At 35.2% G+C, this 23,578-nt stretch overlaps 2 protein-coding genes across 3 annotated transcripts; one reads left to right on the top strand and one right to left on the bottom strand.

Annotated features, from left to right (window-relative positions):
- Positions 1–1,980: 1,980 nt before the first annotated feature.
- LOC143188743 (uncharacterized) lies at positions 1,981–23,098 on the bottom strand. Its single transcript, XM_076393165.1, has 21 exons — positions 22,910–23,098; positions 22,489–22,789; positions 22,009–22,241; positions 21,678–21,864; positions 21,416–21,582; positions 21,131–21,326; positions 20,853–21,044; positions 20,674–20,792; positions 20,515–20,616; positions 20,204–20,437; positions 20,041–20,136; positions 19,731–19,960; positions 19,342–19,552; positions 19,143–19,258; positions 4,198–4,477; positions 3,931–4,128; positions 3,567–3,743; positions 3,226–3,428; positions 3,005–3,136; positions 2,777–2,887; positions 1,981–2,112 (listed from the first exon to the last, which is right to left on the bottom strand). The coding sequence occupies exons 1-21, from the start codon at positions 23,096–23,098 to the stop codon at positions 2,058–2,060; spliced, it is 3,729 nt and encodes a 1,242-aa protein (XP_076249280.1). The 3' UTR covers positions 1,981–2,057.
- Positions 5,648–18,923, top strand: LOC143177401 (uncharacterized). 2 transcript variants are annotated; one of them, XM_076375277.1, is made up of 5 exons: positions 5,648–5,730; positions 16,921–17,089; positions 17,227–17,420; positions 17,528–17,859; positions 18,045–18,923. In XM_076375277.1, exons 2-5 carry the CDS (start codon positions 16,982–16,984, stop codon positions 18,746–18,748), a joined length of 1,338 nt encoding a protein of 445 aa, XP_076231392.1. In that variant the 5' UTR covers positions 5,648–5,730; positions 16,921–16,981; the 3' UTR covers positions 18,749–18,923. The 2 variants fall into 2 exon arrangements, with proteins under 2 accessions (XP_076231392.1, XP_076231391.1); XM_076375276.1 differs by lacking the exon at positions 5,648–5,730 and adding an exon at positions 15,947–16,196.
- Positions 23,099–23,578: the final 480 nt, after the last annotated feature.

The following is a 23,578-nucleotide window of genomic DNA, read 5'->3' as shown; positions in this document are numbered from 1 at the left end:
TGCTTCTAGTATCAGAACTATTTAAGTTTTCTCTGTGACTTTTACTTCGGTATTCTTCCCTATAACCTTTGTTTTCTTCAAAATCATTTCTATAAGTATTCTTTTTATCAGTTTGTTCAATTGCTAGATTCTGAATTACCTGCTTACCAATGTTGATTTCAGATTTCATTGGTTCATCCTCTGTACACTTTGCATAAGAAATATCATTTTCACTAGGCTCTTGTATGCAGATATTTTCCTTTTCTGGTTCCTGTGTAATGACATCTCTTTGTTGCTTATTAGCATAAACATTTCTCTCACGTGACGAAGGGTCTGTACTACGCTCAGAAATGGATAGCAATTTTTCACTCGTTTTTTTCTTAAACTTTATCTGTTTATTCATAATTGTTAACTGTTCTTCCAAAGTTTTCGTATGTTCTTTAATTTCCATTAGCATTTTCATAAATTCTGGCTTTACCAACTCTGATGACCCAAGAGGACTCGGATCCTTTCGTAATTTGTAGTTTGGCGTTGTTATTTTACTTTTTGCATTTCTATAATTATAGTTCATATCATTACAGTCTATATCTCGACACTGATGGGTTTGACAACAACTTTTCGTCGCAGTTTTATCATTAAACATTTGTGCACCTGTTGTGTCTAAATTAGTATCAACCGAACGCATAGGTTTCTCTTTCTGCAGTAATCTACTATACTGAAAAGTCTTTTGAGACTCTAAATCATTATTCGCTGTTGCTTCATCTCTGCTCTCATGTAATCTAGAATAATTCATTGGTCTGCAATTTGTATTAGTACAAACATCAGTATTTTCTTGATACGAAAAGTCTTTCTGTTTTTCAGTTGCCAATGCAATCTTATCAAAAATACTTTTTGCATGATTCGATAAAGTCTCATGTCTTCCAGAATTATTTCTACAAGTACAAACGCGAGATGACTGATTAGTATGAATAAATTTGTTAATGTCTGTAGTTTCAGTGAAAGTTTTGTTAGTATAAGGTGGCAGGGTAGTAGTACGAGAATGCTCTTTGACTGATTTATAACTTAAAGGTACAGGGTACATTAAGTCAGTTGTAAATTGAGAAGTAGGCAGTGTGTTCATAGATCTTGACTGTAAGTCTGTAACTCTGAGCATTGGGAGCTCCTTTTTCATATCAATTTTTCCCTTTACACTCGTCTTCAACTCATTTTGTGAGTTTCTTCCAGAATCTACTTTAATATCTTCAACTTGATTAGATTTATATGGTATATCTGTCTTCAGCGTCATAGAGACTTTCTCAGTCTCGCTTACTTTTTCCATATTATTTTTTAACGTGGCTTTCCATAAATAATCTTTATAGGACTCCATAGTTTTATCTTGACGCTTGCTCGTGTCGACATATGTTTCAACTTTGTTATGTAAACTAGTTGTTTCTGTTGTTTCTGTAGGCAACATCGTTGTTTGAGCAGAACTTATTCCAGTATCTTTACTAGAAATTAATTTTTTTTTAGCTGAATCAGTTAATGCTTTATCAATGTCCGATATTTTATTTGTGCAAATTGAATAGTAGAAGGGTGACGAAACACTTGAATGTGAAATTTGTGAGACGTTCTTTAAAGACGATTCTTCGTTACCTTGATCATGTTTCATATCATATTGTACTCCAACTTGTGAGCTACCAAAATGATTTTCTATATTTAACACATTTGTATCATACTTTCTGCTAGATGATTTAAATGGCAGTATATGTGATATCTCCAACTCTCTTTTACCTATATCTTCGCTATTCTTTGTCGTCGGCTTACTTTCGCTTTGTGGAACTTGCGTTTGTAAGTGATTATAATGACTCGATCGTACTTTACAGTCTGAACGTAATATTATATTAATGCAAGGAAAATCACGTTGAGCCTCCTTTAAATATTTACTACACCTGCAATTACTCTCTTCGTTTGTAAGTTCTGAACGTGGTATAGCAGAATTATTAACTGTTTTCAGTTTGCTGTTCTTAGCGACGACAACTTGTTCTCCACTTCTTTCATTCTGCAAATATCTATCGATCAGAGGAATATTAAACGATAGTTCATATAACCACATTTAAGTCTACGTTAAAACTGTCAGGTGTTGAATTTAAAGACCTGCAAATAAAAAAAAAAATAAAATTTTACTTGCGCGAAAAATATGTGTAAGATCTTTTTATAAGTTATAATAAGACTGTATGGAAGATAAAAGTAATCGTTTTATAACTAGAATATTATTCAAGCTCAATAATTATATCGTATCCAAATTTATTATTTTGTGCAAAAAAAGTACGTATTAAAATTGCTACATGAACGTTACACGACAACATACAAAACAGTTTATTAAACTATTACAAAAGCTTCGACTGTCTCTTGGTATTCTCAGAATCTTTCTGTGTTGAGACATCTGCTATGCTATTCGAGACAGAAGACAGGATTGACAATCGTTTCGAAGGTGCAGTCTGCACAGGGTTTCTCGAGGGTAAACACTTGCAATCCAAGGGAAAGGAATGTCGCTCATTTACTGATCGCGCAGGACTAAATATACGGGAGAATTTGGGAATCGCGGTGTAAGGTATCTTCAACCAGTCTACTTGCCTGGCAGGTTTAATTTTCATCGTCAATTATGATTTTTGTGGAAGGATGCAGAAGTGGAATTGAACAAATCATGTGTAGAGTTCACAAAGAGAACATCTTAAACATTATTTTAAGAAAATTCTCATATAGTTAATCCACCTCTGCATAAAGGATCATTATTACTTTATCAAAAACTTTTTTTTACCTGTGGGTATTATTGGACTCATTGGAAGGTTGCTTGGTTGGAAGTGAAACTGGAGTTTGAAGGAACGAATCAGGAGTCTCTGGCAATTTTGACAAAAGATCCTCAGAGTGTCTAAAAGAAATGCAACAACAATAATCCAAAGAGTGTTACTATTCTCGAGATAACCTTGATCTAAATTCCATTTAGCAATTTTGAATAAGGAACAGCAAACAATTTCATGAACCATACCTGCGACTCTCTTCGTCTTTTCTGGCACGATCGAATCTCTCATTGGTTACTTGTCTACGAAGTTCACTAATTTGTTTACAGTACTCAGCAGCTTGAGTTTGATATTGTCGGAGTTTTGATGATTCTGAAGATCTGCATTAAATTACAGAAAAGAATGAAATTTAAACTTCTTGTTGAATTAGACTACGTTTAGTTACAATGTCCGAGTAAATGTTTCTTACAATTTATTTTGAAGTTCAGACATTTTCTGCCTCAATCTGGACATTTCGTTCTGCAGCTCTTGATTATTGGCCTGCACAGTTATAGATTCCTGCCTAGCTTGATCCAAGAGCATTTCGAGTCGCTCTACAGTCGCGCGATCTCTACTCATTTGATCTTGAATTATAGTCTGCTCCGCTTTTAATTTGGCGATTTGCAGGTCATACTAAACAAAATTAGAAACAATTTGATTGCTCCAGTATTTTAAGTCACCAAGTCCTTCTTGCCATTAGTTTATCTAGATTTGAATACGTGTTTCCGCGCACACATTCGATATTATCTACTCATGTCTGTAAATATTTACCTGTGACTTGAGCGTATCCTTATCATCCAACTGTTGCATGAGCGAATCCTTTTGGTGATCCAATTTTACACAAAGATCTCTGACAGCAGTTAAATCAGCCTGTGTCCTCTGTCTTTGTTCTTCTTGCTGGCGCAATTGAGTCTCCATACTGGCAACATTTTGAGTCAACTCGCTGATCTGAGAAACAAAAATCTGAGTGAGTCTCTACCCAAGCACCAAAGGCGGGCTTTAAAAGTTTGGGCAGCCAAATCATGGGTTTACAAATCCTTTGGAATCTAAGGAATGTCTCATGAATATTTTAGGTTCTGGAGTTATCCAAAATTTGATCATTTTTTAACATGAAGTATAGTCCTAAGCAATAGACCTGTGTCTCATAGCCCCTTATCAAACTATCTTTATCCGCCAATTGTCGTTCCAAATCCAACAATCGATCCCTGGCTGACTGAAGTGCTCCTCTAGCTTCTGCTGCCTCAGATTCCAAGCTGTGGTTGTTGTTCTCCAGAACAGTCGCCTCCAGGCTTAGGCTTCTAAAGTGGTTCAACATTTCTGTCCTCTCGTTTTCCTGGAAACATCTTCTATCTTACAAGGGAAATCAGGAATCAGAGAAAGGTAGAAGTAGGCTGAATATTACCTTCCTGTTGAGCAGCTCTTCAGCCCGGCGCACTTCGCTGACGTATGTTTGAAGTTGTCTCTTCAAGTCGAAGGACTCGGCGCGAGACGTCTCCAGTTCTCGTTGTAGATTCCTTACTTCGCAGGTGACTGCAGCCAAATCGTCTTGAACTCTTCGATTTTCCTGAATGGCGTTCTCTCGATCGTAGCCTGTCGTTTGCAATTGTCGTTGAAGATTCTCCAGCTCCAATTGCATCGATCTCAGCTGCCTCTCTTGCTCGGCGCATTGATCGATGGATATTCTATGCAAAAAAATAGAAAATAAATACTATAGACATATCGACAGAAGATATTCTATTTTGAAAATGTTTCGAATCGAAAGGATACGCAGGTGGTTAAAGTTATTTTAAAGTCAGCTTATGAAATATTCCATTTTTTATCTCTAAATTCTGCATCATAAAAAACAGAGACGACCTTGATACGATCTCATGTTTCATCCTGATTCTCTAAAATATGCGTGGGAGATTAAGCCTCCATAAAATAAAGAAGGATGAACATCTCCAAAAGTTACGTAGGCGTCGAATATTTTCGCTCGATGTCTCTACATCATGGCACCAATATTTAATTCCCTGTCTATTCAATTATGCGAATCGCACGCTCATCCCTCGTGGCGCAAGCACCGTTCTCGAAAGAGGACAAGGGCGGCAACAACGAATTAGTCGCCTATCGTGCTGGAGTTGCCTAAACTCTTCTCGAAAACATATTTACGTGGCCAGATTCCGTTTAGGCTTGTCGATCACGTAACCCCGAAAACTACTTTATCAGGAACTAAAAGCTGAATACGTAAGGACTGAAGGTACGAGCCTAGAAAGCTAAGCGCAACGTGCAGGGCTGCACGTGTCTCGTCATTAGCCCTTTTCATTAATTAAGTAGGGAGGATGCAAAAAATGTCTTAAAATCATCTAGAACTTAGATGCTTAGAGTTATCTAGATTTTGAATAATTTTCACATAACTGTGAATTGCATTTCAACTTTGTAAGTTATACAAAATTGCGCGATATCGTGATTACAGTAGTTATAGTATAGTTACAGTATAGTAGTTATAGTATAGTGATTATAGTAATTAGAATATAGTTACGCTGTGATTACAGCAGTTAGAGTATAGTTACAGCACGGTGATAGTAGTTATACTATGGTTATAGTATACTCATGGTATGGTTATAGTAGGCATAGTATGATTATAGTAGTTATGGTATAGTTATAGTAGTTATAGTACAGAGTACAGTCATAATATGTCTATAGTAGTCATAATATAGTTATAGAATGGCTATAATAGATATGATATGTTTACAGTAATTATATATTTGTAGTAATTATAAACAATTTAGTTAGTTCAGAATATAGTTACAAAAGGACTTGAATCAAGTAAACTTAACATGGTGGGGATGAAAAACAAGGATGAGATTCGAAGGGATGCTGCATCGGGCATACTGCTGGACCACTGATCATCAATCATCCACGTCTCGATTACGCGTCTGCTCATTACGTAAAGGAGGTAACGCGCTAACGCATGGTCGTCGGGAATCGGAAAAGAAAGAAGTCCAAACGACCTGTGTTACACCAAACGGACAACTTTCTCTCATCCCGACGCCCTTCCTCGCTCCCGACAGCTTCTCTCGATGCTCTGTACCTGTTCGGTGGCATCTCTTCCTTCTCTCGAAAGTGAAAATAACTGGAAAACGATCGTGAAATTACACCACGTCCTTCTCGAATGTATTTATTACCCTTCTGCAGTTGCATCGGCAGATGTACAATAGAATCTTTGTTAAACAAAAAGATTTCGAATACTCAGAGCAATAACGAGATGGGTATAATAGAAGATTTGAGACCTGAACAATTGTTTAATAGTAATTCGAAGATAATAAAAGTAATTAAGTACAAATAATTACTAAAATAGTACTACTGTAGACTTTAAATTGATTAACAACCATTCGAGCGTTTATGGGTATTATAAATTCATTAGGATGGCAAATAGATGGTACTGAAACGGTCAGAACGTAAAAGCTGCATTACACTCAACAAGATTTGTGATATCTACCCAACGTAACACTATATTTAGGATCGATGATTATCACGATGAAAATGCCTGGAATTGTGTCACAGATCTTGCAAAGGAACGTGACACGAATGCTTCTTTTATATCCGATACAATGATAGATTGCGTAACGAATGAATTTTTATCGATGGTCCTCTTACGTCACTAAATCGAAGATGAGATAAACTAGTTAAATGACTTGGTCCTTTAGGCATGACGTAAATATCGGTAATAAGACGATCACTTAGACAAGCTGTTTCAAAAGACAGTCTGTATATAATTCAAACTCGTCTAACAACTTGCCTCTTCACGAATAGTCAACCCTGATCAGCTCTAATCCTAACCAATCTTGATTAAATGGCAAATACTTTTATAAAATTTATATTTAATAATTTATAATTTTAAAGACTAATAAGTATACAAATATAGTAATACTGAAAGCATGTAGGTCTACGAGCCTCTGAGGTCAACCAAGAAGAACGGATTAAAAATGCACAACAATGATTTCCAAGGGTCAGTGACCTGTTCAAGGCACCACGAGTGGTCAACCTGCGGGTTTCCCTCGTAATAAAGAGGCACAAGATCTCAAATGCAATACAAATAATTTTATGTACACGGAGATAGAAAGGGCGTGTGATCACCGCAAACAGTAGCTCACGTGAATCGATCTATTTGTCTCGCTTCTTTTCATTATCACACCCATTTCATCCTCTCTTTCCATGGTATTTGCACTCGTAGAAGGAAAGTTGACTACTCGACGTTAGTGCGAGAGGAAAAGTTATCATAGAAAGCAGTCGCGTTTGGGTTGGGCAGAGTACTCTCTTAATGTCTAACGCGCTGAGCTGGTATCGCCAGCGCAAAACAATTGCAATAATGATGCAGTTTATAGTGACACTGCTATTAATGCTCTCAGCTCGAAATAATAGTACTTCATTTCCTGTTCGAATAAAACTCAGTACGAGAAAAGTATGCAATCTATTTCCTTTTATTAATTTTTTCTCATAGATATACTGAAACACCCATATATCATATTTATGTACTTCGAAACTGACACAACTAAAGACATAGTTTTTAGTCAAAATGAAGAACTATCTGTGAGCTTAGAAAGTATACACTGAACTAATAAAATTATCAAAAAAGGTTCACACTATTTGAAACAACTTGTAGTCACTTATTTAAGTAATTCTTAGAACATATTCTCAGATTTTAAAGATAAAATAGAGGAGTAAATTTTTTAGCTAAAAATACAGGTATGTTTATAACTCTGTTTCATGGTCATAATTAAAAAATTATGTCTTCCGAGTTGCATAAGTTTTTAAACACACGTACAGTATATATTTTAATTTATCCTCGATGCAAGCGTCCATGCAGACAGCTGACAGACTAAATCTGTAATAAATAATACGAGGGTCGACAGTCAGCTTCCGGAAGGGATTTATAAACGCCAAAGAAGAAAAGTTTACGCCAATCGTGCAAACGTAACTTCTCATACGTGTCATGTGTATTAACAGAACGATCGCGGAAGTTCACCGCGTATTCATTTTCCTTTCGTTTAATTACGGTAAGAGTTTACTTATTTTCTCCTTGGCGAATGACTTTCATAATCCCGGATCAAGGATGGAAACCTCCAATTTGCAGTTACGATGAACGCGCGCGTAAGAAGTATACATATTCGAGGAATAATCTCTTTGAAACAGGGGAAAAGTGAGAAAACGAGATATGCCCGATTATAAATTAATTCAACGAGCATGGAAGATATATAACACTTTCTACGAAACAAGAAAGTACTGGGGACATTTTTTTTCGTTTTTGCCATCGTGAGTTTATGCAATCCTTTGGTCTTTTGGCAAATTTACTTTTTGTACTATTATGTATTGAATGTTTGAACCTATCCGAATGGCTGGAAAAGGTCTTGGGATATCGTGACTGGTATTTTTTACAGCTCTTCTTGGTATTTCAGGGACCCCTTCGAGGCTTTATATGCATTCCAATTCTCGAGTCCCTTCGAATCCATTTACAGCCTATTGTATAAAGGTGCTTACGAACGTGTGCAAAATAAATTCAAGGACAACTTCGCGGTCTGCCATTGGCGCACATAAAGTTCATTTTATTCTTCTGTTATGTGAATACACAGTACTCGTAGAGTAAAATGTTTTTTCAGGAGACTGACTTTCTATTTAAAATAACTGCTTTGTATAGAGTAGTGTTAGTTTGCTGTATCCTCAAGAATCTTAGGAAAAATTGAAAATTGTATAATAGAAGACTCCACATTAGATGCAGTGTTTTTATGTTTTTGTGTTTTAAAAAGTCGAAAAAGTTCTTAAACACTTTTTCAAGTTTCTAGATTCTAAAATATCATTCAATAATTTTTATTGCTACATGTTATCAATGATTCCAAATCCTGTCCCTCTCTCACAATAAAGAGAATTCAAGAGCAAAAATGGTTTGTATCATAAACAACTCAGGCTGCAGACCAAGAATTAAATAAAACTCTAACTTTAAAAAAAATAGTAATTTCTTAAAATCCTCAAATGTGACAAAAAACGTGAACCAAGCTAATGTAAGATGAAACAGGAGATCCGTTTTGCCTCCAAGGCTCCAGGCCAACAAGGAAGGTTACAGCATGTCCGTTTCGACCTGTTAGCCACCGTCATTGAGCGAGACATACTTTCGTTCTCGTTCATCCTGAAGAATGTCCCTGAAGTCGAAGCCGCGACAGGGATCACCGTGTTCGTATTACGTGTTCGAGATCCCCAACTGCAATCGTTCGCTTACGTCTCCGAGGTTTCGAATTCCTTTTGGGGAACTTGGTTCACGAGTTACCAGAACTCTTGCAGCAACGATTTTTGGTCCTTGAGTGAAACGTGATCGCGTCACCATTTGAGAGTGACAGTAAAATTGATCACACTGGTTAATTACATCGACTTTAATCGTTCTGTATCTTTGAAAATGACTGAAGAAGGACTTCAACGAAGGAGATTGAATCAGACGTCACAGTTGAAAGCTTCTAAACAATTTGTTGTTTATATGGTGAAAAATAGTGAAGGGAAATTAGAGCACTTTAGTAATATATATGAGTTTTTAAAATAATGACACTGTTTAGGTATTACTATATTAATGTACTCAAAGTCTGATTAATTAATCACAGTATTCTATAAAGAATAAAATGAACCATCAAAAGAGTGTCTCAAATCGAGCCATCTGGTAAGTCAGTTAACCAAGGTACTACTCTACAAGAGTTCCAGGTCCAAAACCATTCACCTGGCAGAGTGCATTGCCCTAAACCTAAACGCAAGGGGTGACCACTTCTATCGATGATCGACCTGTGGCTAGAATTCTATCTACATTGGTTCTCATTGTCAAAACGAGCGCCCTTTTCAGAAGCGACGTTCACCTTTACCGTTAAAAGTAAAAGGGAGAGGCACTCGTAACCGAATGAACGTGAAGACTCGTTGCAATGTGCCCTAAGTTTCTTGATTTCTAGAGATTACGTGCTCCTTCTCAAAAAGCACCGATATTATTACTTCAAATCTCCTCTCGTGAGAAGATTACTCCATTTTAGCCTAAACCTTCTTGGTGGGATTTTGTTTCATTATTTGTCGAGATATGCATAGATTAGGGAAGAGTGATAAGACATGGTATCGATAGAATTTGATGGGACTTACCATGATATTTTTGCTTGTAGAAGATTTCCTGAAGCTGATGAGAACCCTGACAGATATATTTTTTGTAGAAGGAACCCTATAGGAGAGATAGATCTAAGAAAATTAAACTGAGAAAGGTTCTGATGGTATGTTTGTGAGGAGACAGGTTCCCAATCTGGGAAGAGGTACGCATTCAGAGGATACCCTTCTCCACTTGTTAATGAGAAACTTCAAGAAAGGAAACTGAGGACGAAATCCATCTCTGTTATTTGAGATACGAAAAGTGAACAGAAGGACCAAAATTACCACTCTGCAATCAAATCACAAGCAACTTCCTCAAATATCGACCTTTTCACATTTCTTCTCAAAACAAGTCTTTTTAAAAGCAGAACTAGTTTGCTCCAAACAGTCCCACAGCAAGAGCTTGCAACAAGAAGACACTACAGAATGATCAGTTTACCTGGAAACTCTCTAATAAATATTGGCAGCACTTACAATGCATTTACACAGCATTTAGAGTAAATGCTACCAACACTAGGAGGGTTTCCATATAATCTGATCACCCTGTACATCTGAAACTAAACGATCCATGACTCGCAGATAATCTCGAAATCCGAGCAGATGACATGACCTAACGATGAAACAGCACATCCGCCTAACAGAGTTTCTACAGAAGAAACGACAGAAAAGGACAATCACGTCTCTTCCCGTTACTGGACCAGCACACAGACCGATCCCCCTTACGAATTATGAAACAGCTCGTAACACGAAAGTCGACCTCGAAGAGCGCGAAGCTCCTTTAGAAAGGTCGCTCCGCAGTTCCATCGTCGAGCGACCTTACAAAGGTCAGGACAGAAGGAAAGTCCGCCACTGCGCGAAGATTGTTTCGTAATTGGGAATTTTCAATCGGAGACCCATGTGAGACATTGCGTTGGAGGATATCGTAACTAGGATTATGTAAATCTCGCGTGAACTAGAGAACTTCGAACAGGAGATCCGCTAGTAGGAGAGATAGGAAATTCCGATGAGGTTCGAAAATATTCGAGCATGATGCATTGCATTCTTTAGGTGCAGATGGTGTGTTGCGAAAGCCCACGCAAGATACTCTACTGCCGTTTTTATTAAGGTGGAGCTGTTAAGGATTCAACGTTGAGATACCCAGCCGGATGTAGGGTTTCTGAATAGTCCTTGCTTTGAAACGACTCTTATGTAAAGAGTTTAAGGGAGAACAGCACTTTAACGAGTTTAAAAAATTCATTTGTTTCTTATTTGAAATATAAAATGGCGAGTCACCTCATTTGGAAGTAGAATGAGAGTGTTAATTAGGTACCTGCGTGCTTACAGATTACTGTGACCCTCTTTATACTTCCAGATATTCAGATACAGCAAAATCTAGTACTATTAAACTGCAAATATTTATGTCTTCTTCTTAATAAAATCAAATAGTGCTACATTTTCTTGTAATAATATATAAAAACAGAAAGAGAGGACACAGTAATTGACACTCTTATTCTATATTCCCAAATTTTCAAAGAGTCTGCTATTCAGAAAAATATCTGCGTATCTAGTACCCTAAGGATTTAACTATCTACTATCAGAGGAACTTCTAACAACAGCAACTAGCTATTGTATCATCGCAGAATTCTCTAATGTCCCAACCAATGTACGCAATGGTATTCAAGCGTGAAACTTCCCTGTGTTCAGTGGAATCGTAAGAGTAATCTGAATTACCAAAAAAAAGCAACGGCAGGTGAGAACTAGGAGATTCGTTTCTTGTCAGAGGGAAGTTAGGTAACCGCGCGAAGTCGTGGAGGCGGGTTCATGGCAGAGTTGTTCAGTCTTGCCGCGGTGCTCGAGTCGACACGATCGTTCTTCCTTCTCTCGTTTACCGGTGCACCTCGTGGTTCGATCGCAGGATGCCAAACGGTCACGATAAAAGGACAGGATGAAACGACATCAGTGAATCTGTGATGTGACTACTAACGAGTGATACTGCCTTCGAAACTTGTCATCATGAAAGCGTTACAGTAAGTCGAACCGCTGAGAACAACAGTTTAGGAAAAAATGTACACGTAACAAGCTGTTCGAGTTTTAATTAAGCATTTTAGATAATAATTATTGATATCTATAGGTCAATATCATATTGAAATGCGATTGGAAGCTGATGATTAACTCTGACCTTTAAACTTCAGTGTTCATGTGATGGAAAGTATGTCATTACCCACGTGTTTCTTTTGCTTTATGCAATTTGAAGGACTTGTTGTAATTTATTAGAGAAAAGTGATAGAGTCAGGAAATGAGACAGGGTGGTTTTTAATTGGAATTTTTAATACTGTGGAGAGTAGCTTCTGTGGCAAAAATGTTAAGGATTTTTAAACAGAAGAAAATTTATTTAGACTGATTGTCTAGTAGATATCACCGATAACAGACGTAATTAATACTATTGGCAAATACTTAGCAGCAAAAGAAGACTGCTTGTGAATTGTTTGATCCTCGGTTTTTTTATACTTATCGAATACTTTCTCAAAATAAACTATTCACCACTGTACGTACAAAATAATACAAAACTTCAGAGTAAAATAACTTGAACACAGATAAAAATCCTCAATTACGGTTAATCTACAGAATCAGTACACGTTATTTTCAAAGTAATACAATATTGCAGAGTTAAGCATATTGGTCTGCAAATGTAATAGTACAATTAAGAAACAGAGTCCAGCATAAAATGCCATCAAAGAATCCAATCATTCCTTCCTGTACTTCTAAAAAGGCAACTCTATGTTACTTTCTCGGAATAATACATTGTAAGAATCCGATTTCGCGTAAAGCTCGCGAAAAACCTTGTAATTAATTGCAGAATTAATTATGACTCCATTAGTTTTCAACGAACGTTCCGATCATCGTTCATAATTTCTCCTCCATTATTCCTTAGAATTTAGATAATGCCTTGATTACAGACTAATGGTAAAAGTTGCACAACCAAACATCTGTCTTCGAAAGGTCATTTCGTTTCTACGACACAAATGTCACGATGTGATCTCTCCTCCACATTCTTTCTATGAAGATCGATGATCAATTGGATTCTTCGTATTTCGCTAAGTTCATCATCTCTTGCATAATTCTCTTTTTAGGAAAGTTAGAAAATTCGCTAAGCCCTCATTATGTGATCAGTTATCGAGAAAGTACCATAAAAAATAAATTATCTAAGTTGAGAGGTTCATAAGAAAAACAACCCTCCTCAATTTTTGTCTTTTTCTAGAAGAACAAAAATATTGTAGCATCTTTAATTGAGCCTTTCAGAGACCAAGCAGATCAACTCCACTTTTCGTAAAAATTTCATTTTTATCGTCAAAGCACGTAACTAATTATCAACTTTCCACAAACTGGAAAATGTACCTACTTGAAAATGTATCTTCTGAATAGTGTTCACAAGTTCTGTTTTTATTATCAGCTCTTCGATTTTTACAGAATTTGTAACTATAACATTTTTCTACGATACATAACTCTCTCAAAAAAGGTACCCTCTAATCTGAAAATGAATAACTCCCCCAAAAATACTCCCTCTACTTTGAAAAAATGAACAACCTCCACTGTTTCAAGTATTAAAAAAAATTCAGTTATGTCCAAAGTCAGCCAGTATTCACAAGTTCCAATATTCGAAGCTTAGTTTTCTAATATGAATCCTTTAGAACATCCAATATTTGCAAATGTTCAGGGGACACGTGTTTAGATAATAAGAGACGAACCAACAGCTAATCACTATACTCTGCTCGCGCGAATAAGGAGAAAGCGAGTTGGCAATGACAGTACGAATGTTAAACAATTACAGTGAATTTGTGGTCGAGCGCGATACGGACCGTGTCGTATGCTTATTAGAAGCGGAACAGCTTCAGGGAACCGGCATGCCAGCAATGTAGTTCGCTCCATAATAATATGACTTGATAATGACATAACGCTTTTGATTTTTATCGCGCCTGATGATGGGTATTATGTAACGCCCGTAAAAACTGAAAGGGAATCTGAACGAGCGAAAGAGGTATAAAATGTTGATTCAGAAAGCGTAGAGAGGATGGAAAACTTGGCGAGCAAGGGATGCAATTGAAGGAAACTCTTGAAAGGAGGATTTTTTTACAGTAGCCTATCAAATTCTTGTGAAAAGAACATGTGCTAATCCAAGGATCATTTTAATAAAATGATTTGATACTAAACATGTATCGAGTTATTGTGAGTAAAGAAAATGTAAATTAATTGTGAAAAAGGGACACTGTTCACAAATTGAATTAAATTTATTGAAATAAAAAGAGACCATAAGCCTTGATACATGCCCATAGGTCAAGTATGAAGTTATTGAGAGACAAAGTAGCTTCTTTTTGGAACTCTTGAAGCTAGTTGAATTCGATAACTCACGATATTCATAATATTGTATTCGCTAAAAAATAAATGAAAGAACAATCGTACCTATATCGTCTGTCATCGATACGAGGCAAACAGCAATGCGAGCAACGCTGGAAATTATTCATAGTCGCTGGTTCGTTAAACAATTAAAGCCGCTAATGATTTTTTTAAATGTCTTCATCAACTGCACTATTATCACACTATAGAAGGCACAGAGGGTGGCCTGAACACCCACACTAATAATTTTGTACCGAATCCTGTCATCATTATTGCAAACTGTGTCGCCATAGTTACATATTCTAGATAGTCAATTATTTATTAGCCTTTTCTATTCCTCTAATATTTTCGATTTGATAAATAACTTTTAATTAAGAAATGGATTTTATCTTGGTCAGGTACACTTCGAAAAAGTCTTCCACTGTTTCATTCTTTAAAATTATACTATTCATTGATTAATATTAATTATATTCATATTTCTTCTTAAGCAAATAGAAGTTGAAAATTCGAATAAAATGCATTTGAATAAACGAGCATTACTACACTTTCATTAATTACTTCAAACAGGCACAGCAATTAAATCTCGGTATTTTGTGAATTAAAATGCAGTGTATGCGAGAGTACTGTTGCAATATTCCCCTTTGCTCGCAATAATTAGACAATCATGCAATACAGAAATTAATGGAAGAACAGCGCGAAATAATAAAGCAGATGACACGATTCCGAGTGACACAATCCTTGAATTCCAGAGTACTAAAAAGAAACAAGCACTTTTACTTTTTAAGAAAGAACAGGTTCTTCTTGCTATTCACGAAAGCAACTTTCAAATTATTAATAACAATCCTTAGCTAAATTACGGTAGAACGATTACGTAATCGAGATTGCGTGTTTGTTGAAATTTTGCGAGTTACTATTAAATTTTGCTTCTGTATGGCATAACTCTTGTTAAATCTCGTTGGAATTAAGTTTCCTTCGTGTTGCATAATTTCTTTTATATCAATTAATAAACTATAATTTCAAATCCAATTACTTAAAATAAAAAGAATTAGAATTTTTTATGAAAACAGTCGGTCAGATTATAGTCTGTTTTTTCATAAATTGTATTTTCTCCACTTTCTTATTTGCGCAAATTCGTCACGCTGATGTGACAATAAGGAGCAACAAATTCCACCGGAAAAGGAAGCGTGACATTCCGCAATGTGTGCGGTAGTTCCTCGACAATCGTGAGATTTTCTTTAATGATACCATTCAGAACGAAGTAGTGCAGCGTAATTCACTTTTCAATATAGGTAAACAACTTGCAGAGAAGCACAGATATAGGTGTAGTATCTGTCAGTAACATATCCTAGTAAGTCACATTTAAAGAAATAACATTGTAAGTTATTATTTAAGAGGCATGAAATTGATTATGTCCTTAATAAAGCTGATGCAATTAGAATAACAATTTGATCAATAATATAGGTATTACGACTAATAAGTGTCGATAGAAATGCCGATTTGTCATGTTGCAATTATTGTAATTATATAGGCAACATAGTGTGCCAGAAATCTATAAATGAGAGTAATAAACAGATCAGTATAATTAATAGAACGATACTAAGAGCAATCTGTAGAACTAGTTCTACCAGTGCAATGGAAAGTCGAGGAAGAAAGCTTGTCTAGCGACTATTAGAATTTAAGTGCCAAGGTTCTTCGTAATTAGTAATTACTTCCTCAATTTTTTGGAAGAAAGATATCTTCAATTACCCTCAACTACTATTCTTGACAATTGTACAAAAGATCGCCAATTATGCACGCATCTTTTTTTTTTAAAAAACATGTATCATCTAAATTAAATGAAGCAACTTTTAGATCCGTCATTTTAGGATTGAAACAGGTTCTAAAAAGTGGGTAAGTGCTCTTGTTTAAGAGTATTCTTCCACCTACACATTTAATAAAAGAATTTGTCAAAAAATTCCATATTACAAAATTATCAAATACCTAAAACATCGAATCTGATGCACTTAAAAATGCACTCTTCAAAAAAATGCAAGATGCATCAATTTCATGACCACCGAAGGTCACAATGTCGTCTCTTCGCTCATAGTGCTTGAAGTCGAAGAGAAAAAAAGAGAAAAGTGTTTTTGCTTTCAGTTTGCAACTCGTACAGTCGTCTGTACGGGATGGTATTCTTATTCTATATGCATGTCGTCATCTTAAGTCCAGGGACAATGCCATTGCCATAGTGAAACAGTGAAAGTATGGTCATTTTATTTCTGTCGTGCTTTTGCTCTTTCTCTGTCGTATACCCTCGATCTTGTACGCACAAAGCAATATGAGATAAGTTTTTCTATTGCGATCGCAATTTCCTGTTCTCACACATTCAATAGAGCCACTCTGGAGTCACTCTAGTTTTTATAAAATATTTCTTACTATATTTTTGCCCTCTCCACAAATTTAGCAATTACTATCTTTAATATGAAATTAAAGTTAATTAATAGTAATAACTTGGTAAAGTGTAAATCATTAATACATGCAACCTGATAAAATCATATCTTTGGTATCTCACTCCTGTTTCAATATTGTAAAAAATTCTTTTTCAAGTGACAATCAAACAAATTTATTAATGTTGCAGTGTTCTAAGGAATCTGTTCATTATCATTTGGTTCACATCAATTCACGTGAGATCAGCTATTATGCCTCCACCATGGGCAGATCCATCAAGCAATCCCTGTGCGGCCCAACCACGTGGTTGGCAATTGTTATTTTGGCCGCCGGATGGAAAGTGTTACAAAATATTCCAGGCAGGTGCTGCATTTCTCTTTCTAGAGACCATGGCCTTCACTTAATAGATCCCATTCAGATTAAGTTTCTTAATTTTTCCCTTTTTTTTATTCCCTATTCGAACCACCCAAGACTGTTAATAAACCTGTTCAAACAGATTGGAGCACCGTGTCCAGAGACAATGGAACTGGGTCCAGCAGCAGGCGGAGGTGGAACTGTGGCAGAATGCAGGTGTCCACCTGGAACTGCACAGTCTCCTAGAGATGCTCTTTGCCATGTGATATACACAAGAGCATCTTGCCCAAGAGGACAATACTTTGCACCAGTGCCAGAAACTTCTGGCAAGTCTAGGTAACAAAAGATTACTAGATATACGTAAAACAAATTTAGAAGCAACTTAAATTACTTTACAATTTATTTAGACCACTCTAAACTATGAATTCTAATTCCAAATAAAGGTGGGGTGTTTGCCGAGATCCAGAGCCGTGTCAAGAAAAAGGAGAAGTGTACTGGCCTAGAGACAATAAGTGCTATCCCAAGTTCAGTAGAGGACCATGCCCAAAAGGCGAACTCCTCACTACAAACGAAGATGGATTAGCAATTTGCTCCTGTTCCACAACCGGCGAACTTGGACGGTATCACTGGCCAGGAAGTATTGGAGGGTGCCATGAACATTATACTAAAGGTCCATGCACAGAACCTGGAGAATTATTTCTACCAGGTGGTGTATGCGGCTGCCATTCTGAACTACCTCATTATCATGAACCTACTGAAATGTGCTACCAATTAGGTGAGACTACATACAATACAGGATGATCTTCTCCCTTGTAGACTCAAAGACAGTTTCATCACAAAATCTATCGATCTTTAGTTAAGAAAAGCATAAGAGCACTAGCGAGAGGATCACTCTGCACAATAACAGTTCTTCACTTCCCTTAATTCTGCAATGCTAACAGATTATTTTTCTATTGGTAGGAGGTATTGGTCCGTGCTTACAAGGACATCACTATGTTATCACAAACATAATAGCTAATGAAGATATAGTGCGAGCCAAGTGTGTGTGTAAACCAGGTCATGTACTCTATGAAAATGGACTTTGCTATAGGCTTTATACTAGAGGGCCTTGTGAATATGGTCACATGTTGATAAATTCAACAACTTGTATACCAATACCCTGCAAACGTGGGAGATTGTATTTTCCTCAAGAAAAGACGTGCTACAAAATTGGAACTAAAGGGCCATGTCCAACTGGTCAAATTGTTTTATACGATTACAATGTACGGCCATCCGTTGATGGAATTAGTTACAATGGAGTCTGTGGATGTACCAATGCGATGAGGAACTCTGAGAAATGCTCTGAAGATGTTAATGACAGCTGTGAGTCTATACCAGGGATGGTGGTGATAAACAAAACTTGTTATAAACTTTATACGCAAGGACCATGTACAGCAGGAGAGTGGCTGGTGGCAAGAAGAATACCAAAACCTACTCTATGGGAAAATAAAGAATCAGAACCAAAAGCTAGGTGTGAGTGTAGGCCTGGATATAAGAGAATCACCGAAAGTTTAGAAGTTTCTGAACTAGAAAGTAACAGTCTACTTTCTCCAGGTGGTTGTCAACCACCAACAGTGAGCTTAGCAAAGTTTCTTAATGATAATGTGAGGTCAATTCATTTTTGAGTGAATGAAGTTTAACTGTGTTCATGATCACTAGTGATAAACTGAACTACCTGTCTAATTGTATAAAATGTGCTTTTAAATGTAAATAGTATTGTACAAAAGTCGTGCGTAAAATACTTTTAATGCGTTTACATTTGTGTTATTAGAATTCGTATTTATTTAATTTGTGCTATAAAAATCCTCATCGTTTTATGTTTACATTATTTTTAAATATTTGAAATCGTTTAATTACTTTGCTTTTTTAAACATGTCCTTGTAATTGAAATGTTTCATTATATTTAGAATTCATGAAAATTAAATACCCCATCATCATTTTGTAAATATACATCATTTATAGTAATGTCATTGCTATTTCATTAAAATGCTAATTTTTATAAATATAAATAATACTTACTCATTTTTTTGCTGCAATTCGTGAATCTGTTGCTGGCTTCCCATTACCTGTTGCTCTTTCATCATTATTTCTCTTTCTAAAGCAGCTATCCTTTCTGTTTTTTCATCCAGCACCATCTAACAGCAATTATCCAAACATGTAGTATTATTTTAAAATTTATATTCGTATTTCTATTCATTCAAAAATGTATATTACTCACCAATAACTGATCTTTCTCATGATCCAAATGTGTCATATTCCCTTTGAGATTGCTGATTTCTTGTTGCAATTCTCTCACTTGATTTTCAAGTTGCTGCTGCTGATGCTCCATCGCTCTATTACGGTCCAATGCCTTATTCAAATCAGCCTCTGATTGCGTTAATTGATTCTGCGCATCTCCAAGTGCCTGATCAGTTTGATCTTGTAATGCCCTAAATACATTTACCAATTGAAAAAGGTCAATATGTCGTAAAAAGTTAAGTGAAGTGCCATAATATTTACCGTTTTATTAACTGTTAATTGTTTGCTGCTAATGATACATACGTTTCTAATGTTTCACATAGATAAATAATAAATGAATACATAAAAAAAAATATGAATGAGTAATACCGAAGTTGAAAGTATTGAGTGCGTTGAGTCCCCAATTCTTGCTTGGTCCGTTTCAATTCCTCACGTAGATCTTGCAATTGATCCTCTAATCCACTTATTGTTGCTCTTCGAGCGCCTTGTGTGAGTAAAAGATCTTGTCGTTCTTTTTCTATTTGCTTCAGGCGGGTTTCTAGCTCTGTCAAATTTTCTCTTAGACGGCGCTGCTCAGATGTATGTGCTTCTGCAGCCATCTAATGTGCAATACTTTGTTATCGAAGAATCATATATATTTACTTTAATCATGACATCATGATTTTATTAACACAATTACCTTTAATCTTTCACGTAGCGCATCGCGTTCTTCTATTAAACGTTCGACATCAGCTCTTGCAATGTTTCGTTCATGTTCCAAGCGTTCAACAATGCCCTAAATGATTCTAGTTTTAACTGTGTTCAACAATATTTACATAAATTACAAATTCTCATACCTTTACATTTGTTTTATTAGTATCCCTCATAGTTGGAGAACAGTTACATGAAGTACTAGGTTTACACACGTTACATGAACGATGAGATGCTACATGACCATTTTTGTAACTTTGCAGGCGTGTTTCTAAATTAACTTTTGCAAGTAACAAGTCTTTTTTTTCTCGTTGCAGTTCGTCTAACGCGCTTTCCTTTTCACTCAATTGTCGTTTTAACTCTCGAATTCGCACCCACGAGTCGGTCTGAATTTGATGAAAAAAGTTAATCAAAATCCGAAGGTTTAATGCCTTTAGAAAAGACATGCGAAAAAATGTCTTACATGATCCTTTTCAATAGCTTTATTATGATAATTCTTCATATTGTTGTACTCATCTTTATAAAAGTCTCGTTCTCTTTTCAATTGCTCAACTGTCTGTTCTAACTAAAAACAAATTTCAAATAATATATTTGAATTTTTTTATATATAATAGATACATACATTATTGATTTGAGTTTCCTTTTCGTGTAACTGTTTTGCTACATTTTCATATCTAATACCATTTGTGTTTTGAACACCTCTCTCTTTATGTATTCCTTGAACTTCTATTCCATTTTGCCCTGGTATAAAAACAAAAAAATGTACATATTATTTTTTTCGGTGTTCATCCGAAGTCTTACCTCTATTGTAATCATTCTTTCTTCCTTTTTCTGTAATCTCTCTTAAGTTAGTCGTATCATGGGTTTGTACAATTTCACTTGTTTGTATTTGTTGCTTCAAGAGTTTATTACTATACTGTAATTCAATAATATCTTGCCTTTGTTTGTCATTTTCTCTGGCCAATCGATTTATTTCGTCATTTAAATTTTTTTCTGTAAAATTATGTGAAGTGTATACATTAAGTGCAAGGTGACTATTTCATTCTGGATTATACATTACTAATAAGAATTTTGTGTACCAATTATTGTTAACTCATTTATCCTATTTGTCATTTGCTTTTTTTCGTCCAACGAAGATTCTAAATTACGTTGAACATTACGTTTTTCTAATCTACAAGCTTCAAGATCTGCTCTCAACTCTTGCACTTCTCTACGTTCAACAGTCAATTCACCTTCTAATACATGCACTTGTGTCATTACATCTTCTAACTTTTGCTAAGTAAAAATAAATGTTATTGGTACTGTTTTCTTTAAAGAAACTTTAATACATTAGTTACCAAACTAAGTTTTCAAAAGTTTATTACCTGAAGTTTAGAGACTCTTCTATTATTTTCCTTAACTGCAGAATTGCAATCAGCTTCTACAGCTAAAGCTATATGATCTATATCTCTTAACTCTTTTTCAAGCTCCTCATTTCGATCAGCAAGTTTAAGTGCTTGAGTCATAGCATCATGTTGCTTACTCAAAGCTTCTGTACAAGCAATATATGATATACATAAACAATATATTTCAATATTCAATGTTACTCTTTACTTTTTAAAAAAAAAAATATAATCATTTCTTTACCTTTTAACTGCTGTTCCAGCTCTAGTTTTTCTTGTTGAAGGATTTTCAATTGACTAACATTTTCGCCAGACACTGTAAGATTGTTCTCCACTTTGTTACAAACACAGTCTTTAGAAACAGCAGAATATGGTCTACCTCCTTCCAACATCTTTTTTAAGCGCATAATCTCTTTCTCTTTAGTAGTCAGCTATAAACATAGTTTGATAAAATGTCTATATTCACATACATCCTATTTTTATTTTTAACGATAAGCAGATGAATGTAGCATAATATTTTTCCAGTAGAAGCAGGAAATCCCAAATTCATGCAACTGTACTTATCAGTAATATACCTGAGCTTTTAGTGTTTGTACATTGTCAGTTTGTATTGAGAGTTCCCCTTTTAATTTTGTTACCTCATGAGTCAAACAGTTCATTTTATGATCTGCCATGCTTATTAAATCAACGATTTTTGGTTCCACTTTGCTTAAACTTGGCAATGGGCTTGTTTTAACTAGTATTTTTGGAAGTGGTTCACTTTCTATAACTGATCTTCGAAGTGGATAACAAGGACGCTTTTTAGAAGCTGCAGCAGTTATAAAAGACGTTATGCAGCAGTTATAAGTTTTAATAAAGTTTTATTTACATTAAATATGAATATGTTTTAAGTCACACAAATCTTCTACTAAAAATATTAAATACATTAAAGCTAATATATTATGTCATTTACATAGGGTTAAGTTCATTCATAGCAAAAAAATAAAAACTGAATATCTTAACAACTTCAACCATGTAAACAGTGAATCAAAGGAAGTCAAAAAGTAAGGGCTCACCTAATCCAACATTACTGATAGTTGGCTTTAAACATTTTCCTTGCAGCTCCAAAATTTTTTTTGATTTCTTAGAAGATTCAATCTCCAACTCTTTAATTCTATGTAAGTTACGAGAAGAAACCAACTGGAGATCATTACATTCACGCTCCAATTTATATATTTCTTTCTTAAAATCTTTGATTTGCTTCTGATGACTTTCCTTTGCTTTTATCAAATCAAAGTGAAGCTGGTTACATTCTTGTACCAGTCTTGCATTATCACATTTGTAAGGATCAATTGCCGATTGCAGCTGAGAATGTGCCTATATATACATTAAAAATAATATAATAAACAAAAATTATTATGTAGGTAATATTTATAAGTTTACTAAAGTGTGATTTTACACTTTTGGGTGGTTGTGTAAGTTTATACTCATACACACCTCAATATTTTCTTGCGCTATACTTTTGAAGTGCTTTAAGCTATCTGTTGTTTGAATAAGATCAGCTAATAATTTTTCTATTAAGGGAAGCGTATCCAAAGTAAGAGCATGTTTATACCCTAAATTATCTAAGTGCTTACGAACAGTTCTATATCTGGCTGCTATAGTATAATCGTTTTCAGTATTCATTTTCTTACAGTTCAGGAAAAATATTTTCCATATTAGTTTCTATACTTTCATAGTACTTGTATCTTTACTTATATCTTATACTTTTTACTATTTTTAATACAACTTTATTAGCTCATTACACTTATAAAAAAACGTTCTAAGTTTCTTAATTGACAGAAGTGAAAGTTCAACAATATATTTCACGTACAAAATGATCATAAAATAACCAATATATTGAAGTAGCATTAGAATATTTGTCAAGTTATTATATTTTTTGTAATAATCTCTTTCTTTAAAACAATCATCCTTTCTCCATTATCTAGATTGTACATTGTTTTTCATTATTTTTTATAAGCAACACAGTCAATTATTGCACACTTCACTGAACAAAAAACACGTTCGTGTAAAGTATAAACACTATTCAAAAGTGTTGCCAACAATGAAAACTAAAATACAAAACCACAAAACTTAGTTATTTAAATATAAACATATTTATGTTTC

The sequence above is a fragment of the Calliopsis andreniformis genome, chromosome 3, assembly GCF_051401765.1.
Source record: "Calliopsis andreniformis isolate RMS-2024a chromosome 3, iyCalAndr_principal, whole genome shotgun sequence".
Classification (NCBI taxonomy): domain Eukaryota; kingdom Metazoa; phylum Arthropoda; class Insecta; order Hymenoptera; family Andrenidae; genus Calliopsis; species Calliopsis andreniformis.
This window is presented reverse-complemented; position numbering and strand designations above follow the sequence as displayed.